The sequence below is a fragment of the Pollicipes pollicipes genome, unplaced genomic scaffold (genome assembly GCF_011947565.3).
Source record: "Pollicipes pollicipes isolate AB1234 unplaced genomic scaffold, Ppol_2.1 Scaffold_6138;HRSCAF=7277_pilon_pilon_pilon, whole genome shotgun sequence".
Lineage (NCBI taxonomy): Eukaryota > Metazoa > Arthropoda > Thecostraca > Pollicipedomorpha > Pollicipedidae > Pollicipes > Pollicipes pollicipes.
In genome coordinates, this window is record NW_023596818.1 from 37,022,535 (window position 1) to 37,038,136 (window position 15,602).

At 63.7% G+C, this 15,602-nt stretch overlaps 1 protein-coding gene across 1 annotated transcript; it reads left to right on the forward strand.

The window, feature by feature from the left end:
* The first annotated feature begins 1,954 nt into the window (after window positions 1-1,954).
* On the forward strand, window positions 1,955-14,396 carry LOC119105641 (protein fantom). The gene is made up of 15 exons (XM_037229100.1): window positions 1,955-1,984; window positions 2,327-2,510; window positions 2,990-3,077; window positions 4,236-4,397; window positions 6,005-6,129; window positions 6,535-6,642; window positions 7,119-7,195; window positions 7,863-7,935; window positions 8,564-8,698; window positions 10,366-10,482; window positions 11,268-11,369; window positions 12,202-12,308; window positions 12,791-12,908; window positions 13,253-13,332; window positions 14,339-14,396. The coding sequence occupies exons 2-15, from the start codon at window positions 2,499-2,501 to the stop codon at window positions 14,394-14,396; spliced, it is 1,362 nt and encodes a 453-aa protein (XP_037084995.1). The 5' UTR covers window positions 1,955-1,984; window positions 2,327-2,498.
* Window positions 14,397-15,602: the final 1,206 nt, after the last annotated feature.

Genomic DNA, 15,602 nt, shown 5'->3' on the forward strand with positions numbered 1-15,602 from the left:
CGCAGACTCCACGCACTCGGCGCCCATCACACTCATTCCAAGCATTCGCATACGCTGGCGCCCACACCATCTCGTTCTTCCTTGGCACGCACACGGGTGGGACCCCCCCCCCCCTTTTTCCCCGCACCTTGACATTATAATTGGCCGTCGCTGGTTCGCGTTCCCACGCTCTGTGCGCGGACCCCTCCGGTCCCGGGCGGGTGGCGCGCAGAACAACGAGACATGAAAATGTACGCCTACACAACCACTTAACAAGCTCATACATATGAGACCGTGCCATGTAGTGACCCAAAATAGATGGTTTAAAATGAGCCCTGTATAGACCTCTCCTGCTATCCCCAAAACTCTGAGTGCAACAATAATGCAGAAAATGGTTCACAGCTCCTGGAAAGCTTCATCAGATAGGCTCTAGCATAAATGGCACTTATGGGTATTAGTATGGCACACATGAGTACAGAAGCACAATAGGGGCTCCTCATCCACACAACAATTTGTCAGGTTTTGCTAGCCTGAGCTCTGCAGGGCAAGAAGGGTATTAGTTGTGTTATGCCATGGTCAGTGTACTGGTGTACGTCGGCCGCCAGAGTCGCTGCTGGTGCAGGAGCGGGCGGGGATCAACAAGCTGTCCCGTGAGGAGCTAGAGGACAGACACCTCCGCCTCCTGGAGGAGAACCACATCCTCAAGAAGCATTGCCACAAACAGGAGGACAAGATCAAAAGGAAAGCCCCAACCATCCTTTTGGATTGTTTTCTATGAATGAGATGTGATTGATAACGAGGCTTTTTTGCTAGTGTTTTGTTATTTTTAGGCACTGTCCTTTATTAATTAATTTTTTTGTCTTGCCTTCAGTGCTAAGATAGGGTATTTTGTCACGCACCTTCTGCCAAGCAACATCGCCACATTTTTTGTGAGGTCACAGACATTATTGTTTTATGTATGGAACCAGGCCACAATATTCTGCTTTCCTGGCCATGAGAAAATCGTGTGTGGGACTTGGGCTGATTCATTTTTTTAGTCGTTTTAATGGCTGGTCGGCGAAATTTGCACACCTGTATGGAGCAGACCGCCCTAATGTGAACATGCGATGCCTGCATTCACCATTACCACTATCCCATCTGATGTAAGACTGGCGTGATGGCTCGCATGTGACGTCATCACTGCCCGCCTGACGTCACATGTCACGACGAGCCGACCGACCCGCAGCTCGGTGCGCGCGTGCGTGTCTAACCTCGTCGCTGCGTGCACCAGGCTGGCCACCAAGCTGCTGCGTCTGGTGCAGGACCGCAAGAAGCGGGGCGAGACGCCGGCCCGCCAGCGAGACCCGGAGACGGCCGAGCTGATCCAGTCGCAGCAGGACCAGATCAGCCAGATGGAACGCCAGGTGGCCCAGCTCAAGGTCAGGTCACGGATACCCGTGGCGTCGCTCAGGTCAGGTCACGGATCCTGGGGAGGGGGGAAGCGGCTTAAGGTCAGGTCACGGATCTCGGGAGCGCAGCTCAAGCTTTCTCCCAGCATTTGGGTCGACCCGGTTCCCTCCCGGTTCGGCATGTACAGCTCGTGCGTGGACGGAGATATGAAGGGGCCAGACCCGCTCGCCTGTTGCTGTTTGTCATGTTCCGCTTGCCCAGTACTGTTTGTTTTCCGTATTGTTCCCGCAGCGAGACGTTTGGATTTTGCCGACAACACGCAGCTGATGTCGCTGTGACGTTTGTGCTGTGCCACTGTGACGTCACGTCACACATCCGTGTGACGTGACGTGCACGCGGCGATGCGTCATCGTGGCCGTGGCGTGACGAGTGTGTGACGCGGCCGCGGCGGTGTCACGCGCCGTTCGTGACGTGACGTACGTCTGACGCGGCCGCAGGACAAGCTGCTGGTGGCGCGCCAGCAGGTGAACACCAGCCAGGGCCGGCCGGGCCGTGGCCTCTCGGCCAAACCGGAGCCGCCGCGACGGCCCTCCTCCCGGCCCAGCTCCAAGACCAGGTGAGCGCCGCCGGGCCGTTCAGCCGACCAACGGATCTACGCGGCTTGCTGGGTCTAGTCTGTCTTGATCAGAACCATCTGGGCTTACCTACTTCATGTGTAAAGTGTTCTTTAGATGACTGTGTTGTTGGTCCAGTATTCCATTTTTTTTGGAGGGCTGGGGGAGAGGGTAAGGGATGCAAAACAATCAGATCCCCACCCTGCATTGTGCATGACACTGCCGCAGATGATTGCATGCTCGTTAGTCAGATGATTGCAGACGGGGGAGCCCGTCGGCCTGATGGCGAGTGGACGGTGATCCTCGCCTCGGCTGTGACCGCTGACTCCCCGGCCGGCCGGCAGCTCGCAGAAGCGGCAGCCAACCGCTGCTGAGCCGCAGCTGCCGCCGTACGCCGAGCAGCTGCTGGTGGAGGCGCGCCAGACGGCCGCGCACCTGCAGCAGCAGTCCGCCGCGCTCGCCGACCGCAACCGACAGCTTGACGAGACGTTCTCCACGCTCCGCGAGCAGTGCAACATGTACGAGCAGGTGGGTGGCGGGCGCGGCCGCCACGGCGGCTGCCGAGACTTCGAGTGCGCCCAGACGCCGACAGATGTCAGCTCGATCGGCGGGCCCGACGTCGCAGTCGTCGGTGGCAGCCGGGGAAGTTCTACGCGGCCCGTCTCCGTGCGGATGACGTTGGATGCGCGCGCTCTCTGAGGCGAGTGGAAGCGTGTGTGTCTGTATGGAGGTGCTGTTGATTTCATCCAGTCTACTGAGTTAACAGCACCACAAGGGGTCTCCTTAAGCATGGGAGGGGACCGAATGCTACGAGGCAAGGTAAGCCTATAATGAGGCAACAAGGTAGCCAAGTTTCCATGCTATGTACATTATGTCTTCAGGTCAATCATCTAAGCAGGGGTATGGCGATAACACAGCTCACGTACGCCAGCAGTGTTTTGCTGGCTGGATTTGCCGGTTGGCTGGGCGTGGAGGGCCGGGGCTCAGTACGCTCTTGTGCTGCTCAGGAGCTGGAGATGCTGAAGGAGCAGAGTCGCGTGAAGGAGCTGGAGCATGAGGAGGAGGTGGAGGTGCTGAGGAACCAGGCCAACCACGGTTAGTGAGGAATGCACGAGCACACCGAGCCACTTCGGTTGCATTCGGCTCCAACATCATCTGTTGACACGCGTTTAGCGCAGTAAAAATCATTGAAGTCGTCGGAGCGAGCCGACTCTGATGCGTCATTGTACCGGATGAGCGTTAGGGAGCAGCGACCGTGACATGTTGTGCTGCTGTTACGACTCACCTCAGCCGCCTGGCTGCTGCGGCCTGCCCGCTTAGTGTGGTCTGTACCCCCACAATTCCCTCCTCAGCTGCTGCGGCCTGCCCCGCTAGTGTGGTCTGGTACCCCACACATTGTCCCTCCTCAGCTGCTGCGGCGGCCCGCCTGGTGTGGTCTGTACCCCACAACATTCCCCTCCTCAAGCTGCTGCGGCCGGCCCCGCCGTGGTGTGGTCTGTACCCCACACATTCCCTCCTCGGCTGCCTGCGGCCCGCCCCGCATACGTGTGTGATATGTACCCCCACATATCCAATCCTCGGCTGCTGCGGCCCGCCCCGCTGGTGTGATCTGTACCTCACACATCCACTCCTCGGCTGCTGCGGCCCGCCCCGCTGGTGTGGTCTGTACCACACATTCCCTCCTCGTCTCCTGCTGCGGCCCGCCCCGCTGTGTGTCTGTACCCCATACATTCCCTCCTCAGCTGCTGCGGCCCGCCCCGCTGGTGTGATCTGTACCTCACATCCACTCCTCAGCTGCTGCGGCCTGCCCCGCTAGTGTGGTCTGTACCCCACACATTCCCTCCTCAGCTGCTGCGGCCCGCCCCGCTGGTGTGGTCTGTACCTCACACATCCACTCCTCGGCTGCTGCGGCCCGCCCCGCTGGTGTGATATGTACCCCACATATCCACTCCTCGGCTGCTGCGGCCCGCCCCGCTGGTGTGGTCTGTACCTCAACATTCCCTCCTCGGCTGCTGCGCCCGCCCCGCTGGTGTGATATGTACCCCCACATTCACTCCTCGGCTGCTGCGGCCCGCCCCGCTGGTGTGGTCTGTACCCCACACATTCCCTCTTCGGTTGCTGCGGCTCACCCTGCTGATGTGATATGTACCTCACACATCCACTCCTCGGCTGCATCCCACGAGCCACACCCAGCTGGCGCGCCCCGTCCCGTTGTATTCCGCGCGCTTCCGCCACGCCCGCCCTGCCCCACAGCCAACCGCTCCAAGCTGGCCGAGAACGTGGAGATGATCAAGCTGCAGCGGGAGCTGAAGCAGACGGCCAGTCGGCTGACGGCCTTGCAGGCGCACACACAGTCGCTGGAGGAGACGCTGCGCACCGAGAGGCCCGCCTACGAGCGCGCCGCCCGAGAGATCAGTGAGTCGCGGTGCTGAGGCCGGTGAGAGGCCTGCCGCCCGGGAGATCGGTGAGTCGCGGTGCTGAGGCCGATGAGAGGTCTGCCGCCCAGGAGATCGGTGAGTCGCGACGCTGAGGCCGGTGAGAGGCCCGCCGTCCGGGAGATCGGTGAGTCGCGACGCTGAGGCCTGCGAGATGCCCGCCGTCCGGGAGATCGGTGAGTCGCGGTGCCGAGGCCGGTGAGAGGCCTGCCGCCCGTGAGATCGGTGAGTCGCGATGCTGAGGCCGGTGAGAGGCCCGCCGCCCGGGAGATCGGTGAGTCGCGGTGCTGAGGCTGGTGAGAGGCCTGCCGCCCGTGAGATCGGTAAGTCGTGGTGCTGAGGCCGGTGAGAGGCCCACCTACAAGCCGCGACGGCACGCGGAGGGGCTGCCGATGCGTTTTCTGGTGTGTTGAGCCGTGGCACAGGCGTGACGTCCAATTTCGTGTGGTTGTCGAGAAGGTAGCAGATTGTATCGCTTTCGTCGGCATAATTGATTGTTGCATTGCGGTAGCAAAAACGCATATCAATAGTATACGCAAGGTATCGTTGATACATCAAATACATATTATATTTTATATAGTGTGAATAAAGCAAGTATATAATAAAGCAAATATGTGTCGCGAGGAAGCGAATACCACGATCTCCAAGCGACATCGTAGCGCTGTGGTCTCAGCCTCGGAGCTCGGTGCCGTAGCGTGACAAACGATATGAGTTCTGGGGGGGGGGGGGGAAGGGGAAGGGGGGATAAAGCAGGTGAAAACCATCTCGGCCCGGTTGCTGACTTTTATGCCCTGAGGCATTTTTGGGACTGCCATCCGGTTTTGGACCTGGCTGTATTTCTGATCTGGTTCAGAAGAACCACATGCTGTGAATTCTTTGGATTCTATGCAGACCCCCAGCTGGTGTCGTATCTGGACGGGTATACGTGTGGTGCATGGCTGCTAGGGTGTTTGGAAACTTTGATCCCCGTAGCGAACATGTCGTCCCTTGTATTGCATGCATTTTTAAACCAATACCGATCTAAATGCCGATCCTAGCAGATCTAGCAGCGAAACGGCTGGTGGTACCGGTTCTGAAGCCCACCAGCCAGTGGCCATAGTGGGGGACCCGGGTTCGCCGTCCTATGCCGGCGTGCTGTGAGTTATGGCCCCATAGAACTCTCACAGGCCCAGTCTGAGGCGGACCAGTGACCTCTGGCTGAACCTGACCTGACCTGATCCGAGCCGGCCCGGCCTGCCTAAGCCCTGACCCCTGGCCTGTGGCGTCCGGACCCAGCATCACCTGTGCTGAACTGGCATCACGTGATCGAATTCAGCGCCGTCTGATCTCAAATGGTTCAGTCTTACCGAACCGAATTTGATTCTGCTGGAGCCGGTCTGTAACGCAACCTAACCTGACCTGAGCCGACCTGATATGACTCAACTTGACCACTGACCTGACCCGACTTGATCCCACATGTCGACCTGGTCTGCTGACCTGACCTGGTCTGAAAAGACACCGCCGAGGTAATTGGACCATACTTGACCTAAGCAGACCTCACTTAACTCGACCCCAGCTGACCTGACCTGACCTGACCTGGCCGTGCAGCTGAGCTGACCCGGCTGCACGAGGAGGAGCAAAGGCGAAGCGAGCAGCTGCAGAAGGAGGCGGCCGCCGCCGGCCATGCGCGCCAGCGTGCGGACGAGCTCGAGACGTCCCTGCGCGACGCTCAGGTAACACCGCCAGCTAGCGGTCCAACTGCTCAGAGTCGGCCCGTTCAGAGTCCGGCCACTGAGAGTTCACCGAGGCGGCGGCTGGCGTCGGCTGGCGTCGGGCTTGTGCTGACACACCGCCGGTGTCAGGCGGTGTGTCGGCGCGCTGATCGCGGTGCCGGCGTTATCGACGCGGCGAGGCTGTCGTGGCATCCCTGACGCCGCCAGCGCTGCCCACGTTCGTTGCGGGCCGCTGCGGTGCGGTGACGGCTCCATTTGGTGTCGCCTGTCAGCGGGCCGGATGATCCGGGTCCATGGCAACTGCGGCCCGTGGTCGTCATACACGGGGCTTGTCTCGGCTGGGGTGGCTAATTGACCCTCCTCCCCCCCCCCCTCCCCCCCCCCGTCTCCGCGGCGCCGACGCAGCGTGAGAACGAGCTGCTGCGCTCGGCGAATGAGAAGCTGTCCGAGATCGGCAGCGACCAGGAATGGCAGCGGGAGCAGCAGGCCACGCTGTCATCACTGCGGGCTCAGGTGACCTGTTTTTTTTTATCTGGCTGCGGGCTCAGGTGACTGTTTTTGGTCTGGCTGCGGGCTCAGGTGACTGTTTTTGGCCTGGCTGCGGGCTCAGGTGACTGTTTTTGGTCTGGCTGCGGGCTCAGGTGGCCGTGTGTCCGAGCTCGTGTAACCCGTGTTTTTGTTGCGGGTCGAGGAAGCGATTTGTCGCCACTGCACTAGCTTTAAGTCTTTCCTGTGAGACTAATTGGCTTCTGTTTTCCATCAAGCAAAAGCAGTCCGTTGTTAGGCGAGTGCATATTGCTCCAATGAGTCCTGCCATCAACTCTGCAGTCAGTATGCGTCTGTTAGTCCTCCTCATGGGTCACTGTCCCCATGCTTGTCTGCCTCCCCTTACCCCGTCGGTTCGTCCATCGGCCCTGGTGCAGCGGCCGGCCATCGACCTGACCTGACCTGACCTGACCTGATCTGACCGCTGCGCCCTCCGTCGTCAGCTGGCCAGCGTCGAGTCCAGCCTGCGCGGCGAGCAGGCTCGCGGCCGCCAGCTGGCCGACCAGCTGACGGCCGAGCAGCAGCGATCCTGGCGGCTGCAGGCCGAAGCTCGCGACCTGCAGAGCCAGCTGGCGCTGCGGCAGGTGGCGCTGGTGGCGCCGCCGCCGCCGCCGCCGCCGCCGGCTGTGGTGGTGGAGCGGCCTCGCCCCAAGCCTCGCACTCAGGAGAAGGTCAGGGCGGGTGGCGTCGCCGCCGCCGCCGGGCTTACGTCTCGGTCCGGCGGCGAGCGGTCGCGTGTGCAGCCGAGGATACTCTGTGTACGGAGGGTGATTAAACGATGATCTTGATAGGGCGAACATTACGACGAATAAGGCGACAGAAGCGTTTCATAGTCGAAGACTCGAATGCTCGTGTGATACTTTTAATAGGCGCTGGCCACTGACGTTCGTTGGTCACAAGCTAACCACTGCTTCACGTCTCCGGCTCAAGACGGCTGTTTCCGTGTCGGCTGTGAGTGTTGTCCGGCGCGCCGTCGGCTGTAGGCCGTGGACGGGCGCTGGCCGGCGGCGGGCGAGCGCCGGCGGTGACCGGCCGGTGTGCCCGCAGGCGGTCTGCACCTCGCCGCTGCCGGAGCCGGCCGCGCCGGCCGAGGGCGGCCCGCCGACGCCGCGTCGTCCGCCCGACACGCCCACCTCCGAGCTGCTGAGCAAGGTCAGTGGCCGGCCGACGGCGTCTGTCCCTTGCAGCAGCAGACGCCGGGCTGAGCGTTGCGGCCTGGGCTGCGACGCACACCGGTCCAGCGAGGGCGCGAGACCGCGGGTCAGGTGGCGGTGTTGTGTGTCGTGTGAAGTGCGGGGCCTGGGCTGCGACGCGCACCGGGCCAGCGAGGGCGCGGGACCGCTGGTCAGGTGGCGGTGTTGTGTGTCGTGTGAAGCGCGGGGCCTGGGAGCGGTGCGCACCGAGCCAGCGAGGGCGCAGGACCGCGGGTCAGGTGGCGGTGTTGTGTGTCGTGTGAAGTGCGGGGCCTGGGAGCGGTGCGCACCGAGCCAGCGAGGGCGCGGGACCGCGGGTCAGGTGGCGGTGTTGTGTGTCGTGTGAAGTGTGGGGCCTGGGAGCGACGCGCACCGAGCCAGCGAGGGCGCAGGATCGCGGGTCAGGTGGCGGTGTTGTGTGTCGTGTGAAGTGTGGGGCCTGGGAGCGACGCGCACCGAGCCAGCGAGGGCGCAGGATCGCGGGTCAGGTGGCGGTGTTGTGTGTCGTGTGAAGTGTGGGGCCTGGGAGCGACGCGTGGCTTTCGAGGAGTGGTAAAAACTGCTGGTGCTTGGGAGGCATGTGGAGGATGAGGACGGTCGGTTCGGCTGGTTGTGTGAGAGGGGAGGGGAAAGGGGGCCAGAAGGCGGTCGGCACCGGTCGACCTGTGACCCGTGCCGGGCCGCTCTGGCCGCAGATCGACACCGGCGAGTCGGTGGCCAAACAGTTGGCGGCACTCCACTGCCAGTACGTGGAGACGGTCCAGGAGCTGGAGAAGACACGCACCCTGCTGGACGTGCAGAAACAGGTCAACACCGCCCAGCAGCAGGAGGTCAGTTTAGAAACAGGTCAACACCGCCCAGTGGCGGGTCGGTTCGGAAGCAGGCCAGCACAGTCGAGCAGCAGCAGGTCCAGACGCCGGGCAGAGTTTTGCGCGGTGACGACGTGCGGTGCATAGTTGACCTCGGTCTTTGTGCCGCCCCTGGATCTTGTGGATCAGTGACCCAAGGGTCCTGTTCGCTTTTCTGTAAATACTCCATTCATTTGAAAGTTTGCCCTTCTGCGCGGTTCTAATCGAGCGAGACGGACCACAGTAACGTTACAACGCAGTCGTCAAGTAGCGTTACATCAGCAGTAAGTGCGCCTGGTGAGTGCCGTCGGCCTGAAGACAGAGACCTGGAGATTACTACTGTTTTATCTATGTGAATCATGTTCCTCACTAATGAACTGAACAACTTATGCAAAATCTGCTTTGTGAAACTAAATATCAGATTGCGACCTGTACGCCTGCACGAGTGATGCACGAACCATGCTGACGGATTGCCAATACTGTGTTCTATTCGTATTTTTGCGGCACTCATTTGGACCGACGCAAGGCTGATGTAGACGTGTCTCCGTATGAAGCCGTCATGCAGGCGCTGCCCCTGTGCGTCCGTGCTGTGTCGCCGGTCACCGGCGGTGCTCCGGTCCGGTCCGGCCCCGCCGACCTTCCCCCGCCGTCCGGCAGGTGTCTCTGCTATCGCGCCGGCTGACCGAGCTGGGCCGGGCGCGCGACAAATCCGAGGCCGAGCTGCGGGCGGCGCTGGAGGCACGCACCGGCCGTCTCCTGCAGCTCGAGAACAAGGTGCGGCCACCGCACGCCCCCGGCCGCCGTGGGCGAACGTCGAGGAGGGGCGGGGTGGGGGTGGGGGACTGCACGGAGTTCGGAGAGGCGTCATTGTTTGAGGCGAGGGTGGGAGGGTTTGAGGGTCTATAGGCTGGTGTGTGGCAAGCAGTATGGAGCATTACGATGTAAAGTTTCATGGCTTAGAAGTAATTGGCAATTTTCTTTAGGCTCAGAGTTGGGCGACAATTTAAGGCACTTGGTGAGTCATCTGTTTGCCATATTGCATTGAGCTACCGTTCAGCATTCGCAGAACAGACATCTGACACCTGACATCATCATGCGCCAAAGAGACATCTGAGGTAGCTGTGAAACCACCAGATGCGCACGATGTGGAGTGCTATGAGGGGGCGGGGGTCAGCGATGAGAGTGCCACGAGTAAACCATAAGTCTTGGAATCCGTTCGGCTGCTGTTCTACACAAAGACGCCGTGTTGGCGGGTGGGCTCTGTCCAGCTGTCCAGCCCAGCGTTTCCCGCCCCGGGCGGGGGGGGGGGGGGAGGCAGCCGCCATCTTGATGATCACCATCGCCATGGTCCATGATCCGTGTATGGGGTGCTCGCCCGAGCCTCTCCCGACCACCGCCTGAGCCTCCCCCGACCACCTCCCGAGCCTCTTTCGGCCACCGCCCTAGCCTCTCCCGACCAATGCCCGAGCCCGTCCCGACCACCGCCCGAGCCTCTCCCGGCCACCGCCTGAGCCTCTCCCGACCACAGCCCGAGCCTCTCCCGACCACCATCCGACCGGCGCCTCCTGTGCCGGCAGCTGCGGGAGGTGGCGTACCGGACGCCGGGCGGCGGCGCGCCGCGGCCGGCCGCGCTCGACGCCTCCATGCAGCTGGAGCCGGGCTGCTGCCTGTTCGAGCTGCACGTACAGCTGCTGACGCTGACGGCTGAGGCGCGCCGTCAGCTCGGAGAAGCCGGCGTCTTCCTCACCTGGATGTTCTACAACCAGGTGCGCGCAACATAGAGGGATGAGAGGGGGGGGGGGGGGACGCTCGGCGACGAGATCCGTGGGGTGTGGGAGGGAGGGGGCCTGCAGTTGCAGATCTGCTGAACGCACAGGTGGGCGACTGGCTTGAGACTTGAGGGTTGCCGTCGGGCTGCGCGCGATGTTCCCGGGAGCTTGTGGTATGGATCTCAGGCTGGGCTGCCGGCATGGCAGGGGGGTTCTGGGAATGGAGTTGGGGGCCCTGCGCCCACGGCCTAGATGGTTACGTCTCTTGGTTATATCTATAGATGGTTGTGTCTAGATCTTGCGTCGGAAGTGGCTTTGAAGTAGGTGCACTCGTTCAAAAGGCCACCTGATGGATCGGTGTATGTAGACGTGGAAAAGTGGGGTTCAATGTTCGCCGGGGGTTCGATGGCGTTGGTTGGAGGGAGACGCGTTAAGCACTACGTGCCTTGAGATTCCGTGCTGTGACGCAGTTCCATCGAGCCTCGTGACCCTCCCTTTGTACATGGAGGGATTGCGGAGATCCGTGTGTCGTTAAGTCAGTTTTTACATTCAAAATTCAGGCGATACCGTTCGTCTGTACACATCAGGGTGGTGTGTTAGAGCCGACCAGCTTTGCCTAGCAACGTGATTTGATCTTAAGTGTTCAGTAATCAAGTATTTAAGTGGTTAATTTGGTGGTGTATTGAATTGTGTAGGTGATGTAGTATTAAACTATGACTTTACACATGTATGCAACTTAGATAAATTTGATTTACTGTTGAAAGTAAGTTGTCTTTTCGCAGGACATCCATTACACACCTGTGATGAGAGGAGACCTGAACTTCGACTGTTCTTCGCTATACAAGCTGTTCGTGGACCGTGCCCTGATCCAGTATCTGGCCAACGTGAGTGTGCCGAGTGCAGCCGCCCCCTCCTCTCCCCCGTCCCCGTCCGGCGGCGGCAGCGGTCCTGGTGGTGGCTGCCAGGCTGGGCGGTCAACGCCCGTGTATGCCGTCCGGGAACCCCGCACCGGATCCAGCCAGGCAGCCCCATGTGCCGCGTTCTTTTCTGCGCGCTGTAGCTCCGGGCGGATTCACAGTTCTCTCACCTGGACCGCCCGCTCGCGGGGCCCCCGCCCCTCTCCCACGAATTGATCTGTAGAGCGACATGGTGTGGCAGCGCTGGGCAGTGAGGGTGGCTGGCGGCGCCGGGCGGCGCATTCAGCGCAGGGCCGCCTCCGTTTGTCAGCCTGTCTGGGTTTGTGGCGGTGCGGCAGCGTGTCGAGATGCTGGTCACGGCGTGCATGTCCGGCCGAGGCGCCCGTGTCCGGCTGGGACGCCCGTGTCCGGCCGAGGCGCCCGTGTCCGGCCGGGACGCCCGTGTCCGGCCGAGGCGCCCGTGTCCGGCCGAGGCGCCGGTGACCGGCCGGGACACCCCCGTGTCCGGTCGAGGCGCCCGTGTCCGGCCGAGGGGCCCGTGTCCGGCCGGGACACCCCCGTGTCTGGTCAAGGCGCCCGTGTCCGGCCGAGGCGCCCCTTTCCAGACGGGGCACCCTGTCTAGCCGAGGCGCCCGTGTCCGGCCGGCGCGCCTGTGTATGGCCGATGCGCCCGTGTCCGGCCGAGATGCCCGTTTCCAGACGGGGCGCCCTGTCTAGCCGAAGCGCCCGTGTCAGCGGCGGTGTGCGCGCCACCGGCCAGTCGTCAGCCGGCGGCCGCTGAGGCTGTGCCGTGCTGCAGGAGCACGTGACGGTGGAGGTGCACCGCACGGAAGGCGAGGCCGACTGCCGCCAGCTGGGCACGGCCGCCCTCAGCTGCCGAGAGATCCTCCAGTACCCCAGCAACAGGTGGGTGGCGCTCACGCCTTCCGCCCCTCAGCTGCCCCGAGATATGTATTGTTGCCCTATGTAACATACCACACACGCTTTGCCTTACTTATGACGCGTCTTTGTTTGTGACAGGTGAATGCTCAAATGTAGGTATCAACAGCGTTCTCGCAATGTAAAGTGCCTCTCAAAGCTTGTTATGAGCACCGTTCGCGTCTGATCGTCACCAAGCCGCGGAGAATTAACATCATCCAGGATAGCAGCTGCTCTCCTTGGTGAGCGTGTCCAAAGAGGCCTGTCGGGCACACACGCAGCGACGTTAAGCAGTAGGGGTGGTCACAGGATCTTTGGGCGCTGTCTGCCGGCCGCACACTGGTTCAGCTTCTCTGTATCCGCGCGCGTGGTCGGTGAGGGACGCGGTGCCGCCGCGGTCTCGAGCTGCCGGCGGCGGCGGAGGCCCTCGTGACCCCCCCCCCCCCCCCCCGCCCTCGCCCCGGCCGCAGGCTGCACGGCACGGCCGAGCTGGCCGGCCTGGGCACGCTGGTGTACTGGTTCCGCGCCGACGGTCCGCTCCTGGAGTTCCTGCAGCGGGCGCCGCCGGCTGACGACGCTCGTCGCATGGTACGCTCACCGGCGCGGCTCGGAGGGGCCCGGAGCTCTGCGGCGGCGGTGGGCTCCCGGGAGAGGGCGGGCTTGGTTATTACAACCTGCCTGGGGGAGGGGAGGAATACGATTGGATCTGTGAATAGGGCAGACCTTGCTGCAACGAACGGACCGTTGTGTATTTTTATGGAGTTGTTCCAAATAGTTGCAAATATAGCAAGCTTATGTCATAACTGACACCTGGAGACGTTATTTATCAATAAAGGGCCCATAGTTTAAGCCAAACACAGCAAAAGCGTACAAACTTATTGCATTTGATGTGCTTATTCACTGCCAGCTGAGCCGACCTGGCTGTTCGGCAGGACGGTGACGCCGGCCGCGGCGGGGACGGCGCCGGTGACCAGACGATCGTGGCCGGCTCCCCGGATATCTGTGAGCCGGCGCCGGCGGCTAAGGCCGGCCGAGGCCCGGCCGCCGTCTCCACACCGGTGCGGCGGCGGCTGGCGGCGCGCGCGCCCCCCGCCTCCGCTCCCACCACCGCCGCCGCCGCCGCTGCCGCCGCTGCTGCCGCCGGCGGCGGCACCGGCACGAGCAGCTCGGGTCGCCGCCCGTCGGCCGACACGTCGCCGCCGGGCGCCGTCTCCGACTCGGAGCCGACTGAGTCGGAGCGCACTCCCACAGCGGCGGCCGGCGCGCCGTACTGCCGGCCGGCCGGGTACGCAGCGAGGCAGACGTGGGCCGCGCGCCGCCACGGCCCGCCGCGCGCAGGCCAGCCGCCGGCCCGCGGCGGCCGCGGCGACGCCGTGCCCTCCTCCCCCGCCGCTGCCGTCACGCCCACGGGCCGGCCGGCGCGACGGCGGGGGGACAGCGGACCGCGGGCCGTGCCCGAGCCGTCCCGCCGGGCGGCGCCGGGGCGGAGCCCGGCCGCCGCGCCGCTGCCGCGCCGGGACGGCGAGGGCGTGAAGCCGGCGCCGCGGGCGCGGGTGGTGGAGCCGGCGCGGGTGCGTTCCGGGCCGCGGCCGACAGCCAAGCAGGAGCGAAGCGGCGAGACGGCGCCGCCGCCGCCACCGCGCCACTCCGGCTACGCCACGTACACGGAGTCGTCAGCCAGCGACGCCAGCAGCGTGGAGGAGCAGGAGGCGGCGGCAGGGCCCCGACAAGACGGTCATGTCGGGTGGCGACCGGCCGCCGCCGCCGGTCAAAGGCTATCAGGTGCAGGGTGAGTGGCTGGGGCGGCTGGAGTGGGACAGCGGAGGGAAGGACCAAGCGGTGCAAGACGGAAGGTGCGGCTGTCCTTTGGCGTTTTGGGCTGAGCTTGGTCTGGGCCTCCCACCGCCGAGGTACACTGGGGTGGGAATGCGCGATGTATGGGCTTCGCAGAAGCAGTGGCCAAATATCCAGATAGTATCAGTGATGTACACGTACGTTGTAGACCCCCGTATCTTCAGTGCAGACCGTTCGCTGGCGTGTCCCTCCCTTCTGCTGGCGGTGCCGTGCCGTGCCTAGGCTATTCCTGTCCTCGCCACCGCGTGCTTACACTCAGCCGGTGCGCGCCGCAGTGGGCGGCTCCTCGCTCAGCGAGGAGGGGCCCGGCTCGACGTCAGACGAGGCGGCGGCGCCGGCGTGCCGTTCGCCGCTGACCGCCGGCCGCTCGCCGCCGCCGCCGGCCGAGGCGCCCAGCGCGCCGGCCTGGGGCGGCGGCGCCGGCTCCGACGGCCTGTCGGACGGCGGCACGGACGCCGGGTCTGAGCGGGCGGCGCCGGCGGCGGCGGCCGAGCCGCGCCCTCTGCGAATCGCGGCTGACGTTCACCGCCGGCTGTCGGCGCAGAGCTCGCCCAGCACCGGCACCGGCACCGACAGCGACGGCGTGGTGCTGCACCGGACGCACGCCGCACAGGTGAGCAGCGGCCTGGCCAGCGGCTCGTCAGGGATGGTCGGACAGGGGCGGTGAGCAAGAGAAAACGGGCGGGACGCACTTGAGGAGCATGCGCTTAACGACTGAGGCATCCAAAGCAGCGGAGGTGCGGAAAGGGGAGGGTGAGTATGCGGCGGGGAACAGCTCGAGAGGCATTGATGGGAAGCGTACTGACGACAGGAGCGACGCGCGTTGGTGCCGTCAGTGTGTGGCCGGCTCGTCGCGGCCTCGCCTCCGTGCCTCGGGCTGTCCGCTGACCGTCGCCGTCCCTGTCGGCAGCCGGCGGCCGCCGACACGGTCACCATCACGGTGCACTCGGTGACGCTGCGACCGGACGCCGAGCTGCCGGAGCCGAGGGCTGGCGAGCGGCCGCGCCTCTTCGTCGAGTACCGCTTCCTGGACGTGCCGGCCGAGCAGCTGGAGACGCCGGTCTCGCTGCCGCTCGGGGAGCCCAGCCAGCCGCTGCACTTCAACTTCAGGAAGGGTGAGCCGGCCGGCCGGCTGCGGGCGGCGCCGGCGCAGGTGGCCTTGGTGCCGGTCTCTAGGACTGCCTGCTCGCGCCACGCCCGTCGTGACTGTCACCGGGCGCTGCCTCACTCGTGTTTCCTCGTGTGGTGAGAGGACACCGGCCGGACGTGCCGGTAAACGGCCCGCGGTCGGCGCGGTCGGCAGCGTGGTGCTTGTCCGACGGACTGTATCCAATCACGCGCTGCCGGTGCGCGGCCCGCTGGCCGTCACCGGCGAGCCGGGTGTGACGGACGGCGGCGCTCACCGGCAGTGATCACGGTGGGCGGTCT